This window comes from Carcharodon carcharias, chromosome 2, assembly GCF_017639515.1.
Source record: "Carcharodon carcharias isolate sCarCar2 chromosome 2, sCarCar2.pri, whole genome shotgun sequence".
In the NCBI taxonomy this organism is placed as follows: Eukaryota; Metazoa; Chordata; class Chondrichthyes; order Lamniformes; family Lamnidae; genus Carcharodon; species Carcharodon carcharias.
The window spans coordinates 208,459,904-208,472,724 of NC_054468.1; the positions used below are offsets into that span (position 1 = coordinate 208,459,904).

At 42.4% G+C, this 12,821-nt stretch overlaps 1 protein-coding gene across 6 annotated transcripts in view; it reads left to right on the top strand.

The window, feature by feature from the left end:
• LOC121289819 (CAP-Gly domain-containing linker protein 4-like) overlaps positions 1-12,821 on the top strand; it is a 362,767-nt gene that overhangs the window by 206,435 nt on the left and 143,511 nt on the right. For all 6 annotated transcript variants that reach the window (XM_041209695.1, XM_041209713.1, XM_041209721.1 and 3 more), the window contains one exon: positions 12,334-12,469. In XM_041209695.1, coding sequence (XP_041065629.1) covers positions 12,334-12,469 — 136 coding nt within the window. The remainder of the gene's footprint in view (positions 1-12,333; positions 12,470-12,821) is intronic.

Consider the following 12,821-nt stretch of genomic DNA (forward strand, 5'->3'; position numbering starts at 1 on the left):
ATTATGCAATTGTCAGCAAACATCCTCACTTATGACCTGATGATGGAAGGAAGGCCATTGATGAAGCAGCTGAAATTGCTTGGGCTGAGGACACTGTTCTGAGGAACTCCTGCATTGATGTCCTGGAGCGGAGATGACTGACCTCCAACAACCACAACCATCTTCCTTTGTGAGAAGTATGATTCCAACCAGTGGAGAGTTTTCGCCCTGATTCCCATTGACTCCAGTTTTGCTAGGGCTCCTTGATGCCACACTCTGTCAAATGTTATCTTGATGTCAAGGGCAGTCACTCTCACCTCACCTCAGGAGTTCATCTCTTTTGCCCATGTTTGAATCAAGGCTGTAATGAGGTCAGGAGCTGAGTGGTCCTGGCGGAACCCAAACTGGGCATCAGTGAGCAGGTTATTGCTAAGGACATGCCGCTTGATGGCACTGTTGATGACCCCTTCTATTACTTTACTGATGATGGAGAGTAAACTGATGGGGCGGTAATTGGCTGGGCTGGTTTTGTCCTACTTTTTGTGTACAGGACGTGGCTGGGCAATTTTCCACGTGGTTGGGTAGCTACCAGTGTTGCAGCTGTACTGGAACAGTTTGGCTAGGACCATGGCAAGCTCTGGAGCACAAGTCTTCAGTAACATTGCTGGATTATTGTCAGGGCCCATAGCCTTTGCAGTATCCAGTGCCTTCAGCCGTTTCTTGATATCATGTAGAGTGAATCGCATTGGCTGGAGACTGGCATCTGTGATGCTGGGGACTTCCAGAAGAGGCCGAGATGGATCATCCACTCGGCACTTCTGGCTGAAGATTGTATCAAATGCTTCAGCCTTATCTTTTACACTAAAGTGCTGGGCTGCTCCATCATTGAGGATGGGGATATTTGTGGAGCCTCCTCCTTCAGTGAGTTATTTAATTGTCCATCACCATTCACGACTGAATGTGGCAGGACTGCAGAACTTAGATCTGATCCGTTGGTTGTGCCCTGGTGCCATTTAAATATGGCGGAAGAACCTTTGACCGCATGAGGTAACAGCAGGGCGGATGAATCACTGCCCGCCCCGCCATGAGATTTGACAAGGTCCTCGTTGATGCATAATTAATGAGATGGGAAGTGAAAAATTGGGTGCGAAAATCCACCCTGTCACCCAGCGGGAATCAGACCAACTTTCCTGCCAGCCTTTGCACTTAATCTCCAAAAACTCCACCCGTAGATTTTAAGGAGCATCTTAATTGAGAAGAGAGAAGAGGAGAAGTTTAGGGAACAAATTCCAGAGCCTAAGCAGCTGAAAACATGGATGCCAATGGTGGAGTGTTAAAAATAGTGGATATGCAAGAGGCCAGAATTGCAGGGGCACAGATATCTTGAAAAGTTTTAAGGCCAGAGGAGTTTACAGAGATAAGGAGGGACAAAGTCACAGAGGGATTTGAAACCAAGGATGAGAATTTTTAAAAAAGATCAAAAGCAGAATACTGTGGATGCTGGAAATCTGAAAGACAAACAGAAAATGCTGGAAGTGCTCAGCAGGTCAGACAGCATCTGTGGAGAGAGAAATAGAATTAACAGAGGTGATTTCATGGAGGCTTCAGGGATCTTGCCTGCTGGCTGGCGAGCCGGCAAGAGATACGCATTGCCTCCTTTGGGAAGGCCTGCTGGTATTAAGTGCCTCTGAGGTACTTACGTGGCCATCGGCGGGCCTTTGCCTGGATCAAGGATCCTGGGGGCAAAACCCTGGCACTAAGGCTAGCAACTCTTGCCCACCAGCGTTACCAGGGAGCAAGGGCATATGTTTCAGTGTGCCCCCCATTATACCATGCGGGGTCCCTTGATCAGGCTTTTGAATGATGCTGCCGCCCCTCCCCCTCTCCCCACTTGGGAGACCACATGCGGCCTGCACAGGTTTGCTTGTCCCCCAGTGGCAACAGGCTCGCCGCTGTTGGCTTAATACTAGTGGCAGCAGGATGAGACTCTTAAGTTGGCATTAATTGCCCACTCCATCTCTGTGGAACTTGTAAATACACCATGCCCTTTTGTGTCCAGTTCTCAGGTAGCTGCCAGTGCACTTGTGTCAGTCAAATAACCCCCCCTCATCCCCCCTCACTTTAAAAACTAGCAAAGATGTTCTAGCAGGCATCTTGCAGACCAGGGCTACCCCTTTCAGTCCATGGCTCAGGGCACTCTTACGCACTCACCCCGCACCTAAGCAGGTCAGGCATAACAGCAAGCACAAGTATTATCATCAATATCACCGTCAGACACCTGTGGTAATGCTGCAGTTGCCTTGATGGTTTAGGCAGCTCTGTCAATATGTTTCAACCAGGGTCTCATGCATAATAATGGATTTTTGCATCCTGATCAACGTTACCATTCAGGTAGAATTGAGGCTACAGGAGGCAGATGGGAAAGAACACTCATCCGCTAATGAAGAATAGGTGGGTGAAAATGAGAAAGAAAGGCCAGCACAATCACTTCTGGTTACACACAGAAGGGATGCATTAATTCCTCAATGGTTCCAGGCAACAGCTCGGTCCTTCACTAAAATGAGATATTAGAATCCATTTACCCAACTTCCACATCAATGACTTACTGACAAGATAGACTCATAAGCTGCTGTACAACTTTACAAACATTCAGCAAACCAACATGTCAAAATTGATGAAGATTTTAATGTGCGGGGGAATACAATCTTTTGTATAAAATCATTGAACTCCCAAGTGTCAACCCACTGTGCATTTTAAAAAAAAGCTTTACTCATTCTGTTACTTTTACAAAGTGAAGGCATAGTGGTTTCAGCAGAGCTGGCAGCAAGCTGTAGTGAATCATATTGGGATCTTGAGATACTAGTGGCTGGTGACCTTTGGGAATTTGATCTAGTGAGGACATACCTACAGACTGGAGTGCGTAACCCCTTGTAAACCCTGATGATATGGTCTGTTAGTGAATCCATCTAGTGCAGTAGTTTATCCAGGCTGGAAGAGATTTTGGAACCAAAAGTCTATTTGGAGCCACCTGAGCTTCTGTCAAAGTTGTAAACGCTGAGGTCATAGACACCTGCAGGGACGGCCCAGCTGTAATGTCCCTTAAGATGAGCACACACTTTAGGGTAGATTGCAGAGTGGATATGCCATGCAAGAGAACTGCACACATAGAGGAAGTAGACTTGTCCATACTTTCAAACATGGTGGTACAAGGGTGGAATTATTCCAGAATTGCGCTAGATGCAGTAGCGGGTGTAAAAAAATGACGATTTACCCACCGGCTGTAATGGTGGGGTTTTGCGCCAAATTGTCCGCTTCCTGCCTCATTAATTATGCAGCCACAGGAAACACCCCATCTCGCGGTGGGCGGCTTGTGAATCACCTGCCACGCCGTTACCTTACCATTTCCTTACTCTGGGTGCTGTATCTAAACTGCAGCCACACACATTTCCCAATGCTTGCAGCCCAGGACTGCTGTAATGAAGATATGGCCCTGAAAACCAAGAAGAGTTCAATTACCTGTCACTGGAATACCTTTGGAGGCCCGCTGTGATGTCCACCACCTCTGTTTTGGCCACAGGAGGTCCAACAATCTCACCACTCTGGCTTGGGAGGCGGTGGCAGTGGTGGTCAGAAGAGGTTGGCCATCCAGTGCAGAAAGAGGATGAATGATCTCATCCATGCTGCCAGGGTAAGTCAACTATCTCATCACTCTAAACTCACACACTCGCAAGGCCATCATACATTCACTGGCATCTCACTCACTGCCAGCTCAAGGGATATCATGACTCACTCTCAAACATATACCCTCACATCTCCATCTGGCCTAATCTCCTCTAGAGACTGCCTCCTCAGCCCTCCACCATCTTGAGGCCACTTATACAGATCAACATGTGCCTCTATACACACCCTGGGATACCCTCCTTCCCTAGCACAGCCCTCGCCCTGCAGCCTTTTCCCTTGCCTGAGGCCACTTCTCTCCCTTCCCCAAGCAAGCCCTAGCCCTGCAGCCATTGAAAAGCCACCCCTGCCTTACTGTTGGTCTGGTAGGAAGAGACCTGCCTGTGAGTCCCCCTAAAAGTGATGTGGTACTCCCTGCGAAGCCTGGCACTGATGATTGCAAGTGCTGTCTGAAGCAAGGTAGGCAAACAAACCTCGAAGTCCCAAGCGACTGCAGCTTGCCAAGTGTACGTTGCTTATGTACACGTTGGTGTGAAGTGCTTGGATAATCCAGCGTAGGGGGATGATTCCAGCGAGCAGGGCTTATAATGAGATGCTAATGTATTGAAATTAGGTTCCTGACGTGGGTGGTGGGAAATGCAGCCCACCTTTGATAGGTGGGGAGGACGATCACAAACTGGTTTTATGATGACGTGAAACCAATATTTTTTGTTCCTGCCCGCTATGACACCCACCACAAACTGGAGCAGATGATCCTAACCCAAGTATGCATTATGGGTATATCCTGGAAGGACAAAATCACAAATGCGGCAGTCCTCTCAAAGGAAGAGTTCCCAAGTTTGTTAGCACTTATTAGACGGCTTGGACACACCTGCAGATTGGTAGACAGGCACATGTACAAGGACTTTCCATATTGTGAGGTAGCTGGAGCCAGACAACCAGTAGGATGCCCAAAACTCCACTTCAAGCATGCATGTAAGCGTGACATGAAGACCCTAGAAAATGATTATTGCACCTGGGTGTCGCTAGCTCATGATAGAGGAAAATGGCAACACTTCCTATAGGCTGGAGTGCACTAGCATGCTGACCAGTGGCTTGGCAACAGACACGAATGCCAAAAACAACAACCCCCAATGACATTTGGTAGGTTCATGTGCAGCACTTGTGGCAAAACCTGCCTCTCAAGGATTAGCCACTTCAACCATTAGCAAAGGTGCACCATACGAAATGGATTTATTTGCTGCACGTCCATCGTCTTTCATAGATGGGAGGATGCCAGAATGGGTTCAAAACCTTCCAATTCACTTGTGTGGGCCCATCTCACCCAATCAGTAGAGCTAGAAGAATATGCTGACATTGATAAAGCCTGGGTTGTCTCTGTCACCAATACCTGCTATTGCTTATTTATGCTATTTGCTTCACCAGGTACAAGCCCCTCTAACTAGCTACCTATCCCCTGAGGTCTGCTCATCTTTGTACTGTTGCATTGATGTAGCATGTGATTGTTAGTCCCCAGGAGAACTGATCTCCCCTGAGGTGTCTTCAGGAAGTTCTTGTTGCTGAGAAGGCACCCAGAAGAAAGAAGAAAAGGACAAGATTTAGGATGACAATTAAAAAAAATACTAGTTGAGTACTTCAAGTTGTCTGAAGATTCAATTATTTGTGCTACTTGAAGACATACAATAAACATTTGCTGTGCTTTGCAGAGCCACTAACCTCACCTTTTCAAATGTTCAGTGCTCTCAAAGCCCCACTTATTTTCAGTGTTTGATCCTTCGTCTGGAATAGGGCCACCAGTTTTTGTTCTCTCCAATGCATTGTGCGCTCTCTTTTCCTGTAGAGGGGGAGGAGAAAGCTATAAGTGGCTACTGATGGGTCAAGTGGGGATATGTGGTGCTAATACCATGTAACGCGTAAGTGTAGAGAAAGAAACAAGATGCTGGGAGAATGGGGATGTCTTAAATGGGAGGTGATTAGCTTGAGTCTGAACTGAGGAGCTGCATGTTTAGTTATTCAGAACAGGTTGGTTTAGCATGCCAATCCTGGAAGCAATTAAGGGAGTAAGCGAAAAATGAGTGTTTTAGGAGTGAGTGTAGTGGTGTGGTGTGCCATTGTGATTTGTGGGTGGAATGTGATACAGTGGTGGTGATTGGCATGAATGATGCAGATGGGAGAAGACAGACTGTGAGCTGGTGCATGACAAGATATAGAGGTAGGAGGAAATATACTCACCTTTCTTCATCTAGCAATGTAACTGAATCTCTTACAACAGTAGATCCTAGTCCTTGGGGTCATGCTTTGACTAAATGTCTTCTGTGACTTCCAATTAGGCTATCTTGTTCAGGCTTTTGGACATCCTCTTGCCACTTCGTGGGAGAATTCCTATTTGCTGCCAGCACCACCTCCAGAGAGCCACTGAAAATCTGAAGAAAACCTTACCCTTCTTTCGTTGCTCAGTGATAAATCAAACTGAATGCAGTATTAAAATTCAATTAATTGACTGCAACCTCCCTTTAAAAGATGCATTCATCCTTTAATTGGGTGACTAGCCTGTCAAACTTATTTTAATGACAATTAAATGACGACAAGTAAAATCGTCTGGAACTTCGCTTTGATTCTGATACCTGGGTGTGTCAATTGCATTGTCTCCCCCTGCGCTGATCTTTCCTGCCATTAAAATCAATCTCAGTATTTGAGTAAAATCTGTGTAATTTATACCATTCATTGATTTTGGTTAATGGCTTCAATATAGATGAGAAGACCTTCAAAAAACAGTTCCTGAATTCTGCTGGAAAACCTTAGCAGGTCTGGCAGCATCTGTGGAGAGAGAAACAAAGTTAACATTTTCTGTCTAGTATGACTTCTTTAGAACTGATTTTATTTCATATTTCCATCATCTTCAGTATTTTGCTCTTATTTCCTTGAATTCTGCTGCTTTATGTTGTTGTGCCTGAATCATTTAGAACAGCTATAAACTGAGAAATAGTAAGTCATGAGGCTGCTGCACTATTACACAATACACAAGAGATAGAGCACTTATATTCTATTAAAACTTGTGTTTAATACACAGAGATTCTACATTTCATAAAATATTTATAATAACTTAGAAGAAGAGAATATTAATTACATAACAAACTAGTTAAATTAGTTCAGTGATTGTTACTAATGATGCGGAAGTGTGAATTTATTAAACATTTAGTTGGTCTGTTAAATAAAAATGATTCGGTATCAATGTTGTTAGGATTCTGATGGCATTAAGCAGATGTGGTAAGTTGACTGCAGTGTTTTTGATTTTGCTTATATTTTTGTGTGCAATATGATTCACTGAATAGATGTCAAAATGGCAAGTGCCAGTGGGTTAGAACACAGAATATTTTATCACTGGGATCTGGCTTCAAGTCCATGATTAGTTTGGCAAATCTGGTTTCTGGTCCCAGTTGTGAAAAGCTCATTGCAATATTCTCAAATCTAGCTCAATTGCTGCAATAAGAATGGCAGTACCAAGGGTATTTGCACATAGTGTTGATGTTGAAAATTCTCATGTCAAATAGATTTTGGAACAGCTGCATAGAAGAGCTAAGCTGAATAATGTGTTTAAACCCCAACTAGGATCAATTACTCCAGAGCAATGGTACTACATCCCATACTTCCTTTCCTTATCATCGCTTTTAGTAAGATTACTGAATTAAGAGCAATTGTGGTAGATAGAACAGCAATTTTCTTTCAGTAGAATATTCACATACTTATAACTTTACATTATTTTTCTTTCTTTCCAATTTTTTCCATTTTCTTCTCTTTCTATCCCATAGCTAATGATGCTTTGCAGGCCTACAATTCTTCAGGTGCCAGTCAGTGTCCAGTTTCTTGCTGGCCACTATCCATGGGGAAGCTTTGACAGCAGTATTTGACTGGGGAAAGGAAAGCTCAGACTTGTCTTCATCCAACCTCCACACTTGTATTTCTAATAGAAGTATTTACATAGTGATTAGATGTAGGAACTATGGTTGATTACTCTTCTCTCAACCCCAACCTCAGCCCAGGGACACTGAGACCAATTGTACTTTGATGGGAACAGTTTACTTGACATGGATGAGATCAAATCTGGAACTTTTTTGGCCCATGTGCTTCAATTACTTACTCTGTAAACTTGTTGAACTATCCAAAATGCTTCTCTATCCTTAGGACGATTCTCACACATTCATGCAAAATGTTGAACAAAACAAAAATTCTGGACTTAATCTTTACACTTAAATGCTAAATATTATCAGATATCTTTGTTTACACAATGCTCCTTTTGTTTACCATCTGTTCTGCCGCATTTTAACAAGGCAGTGAAGTTCTACCTCCCCACTGAAATGAAACCAAATGAGCCATCAACAGTTACAAGCTACATTTGGGTTGAGAGTTGCAGGAGGATGTGGCTATAGGTCTTCCTTCCTACTCCTTCTCTTATTTACTTGTACTTTCCCTCTCTCATCCTTTCCCATTGCATCTTCTAACCTATCACCTTCTCATTACCCTGTTATCTTCCTACGACCCACCTTTCTCACTATCCTTACCTCCTCCCCTTTAACCAAACCTCTCCAGCACCCTGCTCTGCTGTCATTCAGCTCACCCTTAATGATCAACCCATTTCTGGCAAATTTACATTTAAGTTTCAAATTGTACATGACAAGATATCAGAACCTTCTTCACTCCAATCTGTTTTCTTCCTCTCTTTCCTCATCTACCATCCATTCCTATCTTACTTTCCTCCAAAAGGCACGATTTGCTTTCAAAATTCAACTTAAACTCTGGCTAAGTTTCTGGGCCAAAAATTTATTTTTGAGCCTAGAATTGGATGTTATGCAGGAATTGTGAGCCCAAACTGGAGGGTCAAAGCAGGCCTGAAATTGGGCCCTGGGCCTCACTTCAATAATTTTGATGAGCTGCCTATTACACTTCCACTGGAAGTTTGGCTATTTCAATTTTTTGAATTTCAACTGCTTTCTTCAATGACAGCAGCTTGAAGGTAAATCCTGGATATAGGGTTGAAGCAGCAAAGGGTGGTATTGGCAAGGATGTTGGGGGCTGTTGTGGGGGTGAGGGGAGGTGGGAGGCAATCACAATACTCCTCATTCTAGAGAATTACTTTTGAAAAAATCTAAGGTTTTGCTGGTAGCTGCAGAGTCTACTGAAGAACTGTGAGCAAGCTGGCACGGTTCCTGCTAAGTGCATCCTAAAGAAATTTCTGTCAGGGGTCCTTAAAACACATGTTGAGATTCCTGGTTTACATATGAACATGCCAAATGCCTGTTTAAGGCAGGTGCCGGGCACCTCTGAAAAAGTGCCTGACCCAGTATGAGCTCAAATATCTTTCAAGACTTCCTTTGAACACAGGATTTTGGTCCCCAAAATTGGCCCTCATTGCATCTGTTTACATCTATAAAACAGGGACAATGAGGTCCAATTTCACTCTCCTACTCTCTCCACTTCTAACTTTCTCTGACACCAGTTTCTCTTCCATAGAACACAAAACAGCAATGAATTTTCTCACCCTCTTTCAGACATGTAGCCTCTTTCTTCTTAAAATACAGTCAATATAAACTTTACCTCAAATCACTTGACAATTTTTCACTTGTTTTTCCAAAAAAAATTGAAAGAAGACACAATTTGAAAGTAAAAAATATATCATACTAAAACTGACTAAACAATACTAATGCATCCTGGGAAATGAAATGCACTGTACATAGTCAGGTTGCACAACCCAGGACATAACAATTGAATTTTCTTGTGATGTGAGCTGGTTATTGTGTCTTTCACATGTTTCCTTATGTACATTTCTCCAATTTTTCAATGGTGCTTTATTTTACAAAGAAGATGTAAGCAAATAGTGTAATAATTATAATCAAAACATACTTCCTCCAAAACCCATGCTTGTGAATAATAAAAATAATGAACTATAATGGCTTGCTGTGAAGTAGTGTGCTGACATATATTACTAGGTGTGTTTAGCACTTATTCTGGCCAAGGCTTAATCAGGCTTCATTGGCATTTGTGATAAATTGCCTATGCCTTTCTTACCTCTCATGTCATCTTGACTGGCTAACTTTGAGCATGTCTTTTTTTCTGTAGGAACATAGTGAATGCTAGACTAAGATTCATCTAGTTCTGCCTCTACTATCATGGTAATGACTAAATGTTTCGAGTCCGTATGACTTTTTCAGCTCTGAAGAAGAGTCATACGGACTCGAAATGTTAACTCTCTCTCTCCACAGATGTTGCCAAACCTGCTGAGTTTTTCCAGCATTTTCCGTTTGTATTTCCGATTTCCAGCATCCACAGTATTTTGGTTTTGTACTTATTATATGCCATGCTTCAATTTACTCATATATTATATCCCAAAATATTATTTTCTGAAGAAATATATCTAATTTGCATTTGAATGAATCAATACTATCTGTTGCCAATATCTTCCTAAGGAACCTATTCCATAGATTTACCAGTTATACACTGAAATAATGGCCCATGTTTTAACTGCCCCCACCTGGCAAAAGCTGAACATTGTGAAGGGGTGGGGTGGTGGTGGTGATATTAACCCTTCCAATTCCACATCCTCCCCACTGTGTCCTGATGCTAACATGCTCCTTTCAGCAGGTGAGCAAGACAACCACAAGAAGGAAACAAGGTTGTACTTTAAATACAAAAACAGAATTACCTGGAAAAACTCAGCAGGTCTGACAGCATCGGTGGAGAAGAAAAGAGTTGACGTTTCGAGTCCTCTAAATATATGTACTTTAAATATACCAATCAAGTCCGATGATGTCATCAGGACCCACTCTGCAATTTCAAGCTGATGCCTGAGCCGGATGTAGAGAGAATGGTGGTGGTGACGGGGCCACTGTTGGTCCCCCGCCTGATAAACATTATCGAGAACTGGATCTTGGGCCACAAGAAGGCCTAAAATTAAGTTTTACATTTAATTTTCAGATTTCCTGAAGGGACAGGAGGCTGTTCTGGGCTTCACAAAGAAACCCCTGAGTTTCCCCTCACTAGGCTACCCTCTCCTCCTCACTGATCACACCAAAACCCTCCTCTATCGATTGTAACCAGAACCCTTGATGGTGCCAAGAATACCCTGATTGTGGCCAGAACCTCCAGTAACTCCCAGGATCTATTTCCATGCATCCTCGGCTGTGGCCTCATGCCACAAATTTCTGCTCCTGGCCCCTGACCGTGCTGTCAATTTGGCCATCTGATGGACAGGAGCTCCAGCAGATAATTTAAATGCGACCCATTCCTTTAGCTGGGCAGGCTCCAGTCTTTCCAGGTTTTCCCACACTACTGCGATCCTCTGCAACCTCCCTATTAATATAGGTGCCTGTGTCACTACAGATTAGTTTTACCTCTCTCTGAGAGCTTGGCAAGCCTATAGTTTCCCCGTTGTTTTCTTCATGGCCTAAGCCAATCAGAGTTGATTTTCTAACCAATCAGCATCCTTTTCTCCTTTTATTTATTTATTTTATCCTACTTCTGCTCCTACGTCTTATGGTCTTATAAGCTGTTGTGATTGTTTTAAATTTGGCATTCTTGCATTTGTCCTGATGAGTGCAAGACAGAAAGCTTCAGCAATGTGTCTCTCTTTTCAGTAATATTCAAGTTCTGTACTACAAAGTGATACTCTCATTTTGCTTACTTCTGACCACAAGAATTGGATGGCTGACCTTCCAATCTGTTCTCCATTTAGTGACGACCTGCAGGTCTTCTAATAGAATCAGCTACCTCTCCTACCTCAACAAGAGTGGATTTTTGGCATACATGCAATCCAAATGACAATAGGTGTAAATGTTTGCAGAAAGCCTGAGAACAAAGTAACAAATGGACTATTGTCATCAGTTGTTGTATAAGCATGCCTGTCTCATTGGAATACAACTGCAACATATGGCTATGATGAGAATTTTAAACAGTTGAAACTCACTTCAATGTAAATCATTGCCAATTCTTTTATATGTAAAAATCTGACGATATAAAACTATAAGACAGTTTTAAGACACAGAAAATGCTATTGTACAGGTGATTTTACAGTCATTCCCTATGCATGGTTGTAGCTTTTAGCAGTTTATTATGTTTCAAAACTTTTTTCCAGTGTTAGATTTCTCAGTTTATTAAAAGTCTAAGATTGTGGTTGAAAAGATTTAAAGGAAAATTATGTAAAGCAATTTAATGGCTTTGCTCTTTTGTTGATGGTTTATGCGGACTGTTCATTGTGATTGATTATTTCCAGATATCCTTAGCAGGTTTTCATGATGTACTTTTATTGGCTGCTTCTGATTACCATGTTCCCTTTTGTTCAGCATTGACATATCCTATTTTTATGAATGAACAGTTATAGCCAGTCAGGTTCAAGAATGATGCAACATTGTATGTACTAAAATGTAATTGGAAAACACGTATTAGACAAACAAACATGCACATACAAAAGTTATAAATGTATTTATAATCTGCCATTTGAATAAGAAATGTTTTGTATTTTTCTGGAGACATGATATAACCTGAAAATTGGAAATAAAAATGCAACTTTGTCATTTTTTTGGAATTTGTAGAAAATTTATATTATAATGATGAAAACAAAATAGTAACTATTTTTATGCCATTCATGCATTTCAGTCTTCTTCATGCTTTTTGTACTTCTCTTAGGTTGGAACGCTACGATTTTGTGGCACCACCGAATTTGCCAGTGGCCAGTGGGCAGGGATTGAGCTGGATGAACCAGAGGGGAAGAATGATGGAAGTATTTGTGGCATTCGGTATTTTAGCTGTCCCATTAAATACGGTATATAGTCATTTCTTCTTTATGTTCTTCGAATGATGTTGGCTAATGATTTTCTCCTCAGCTGTATATGTATTCAGCTCTCATAGTTTACTTGCTGACCATATTAGTGGGAGATCAGGTAGAATAAATTATTTTAAGAAAACAATTGGGTGCACAAAGTATGGAGAATTCTGTGGATAAATTAAGGTGTTAGAATAAAACTAAAACATTAAGGGGAGAAGTTACTCCCCATCAGGCAGGCTGGTTGGGAGCGGGTGCAGGCAGGTGCGGAGCTGATTGCCACTCGTGATCAGCTGGGCACCACCATTTTACATGGGTGGGCCAATTAAGGCCCGCCCAGTGTGATGCACAC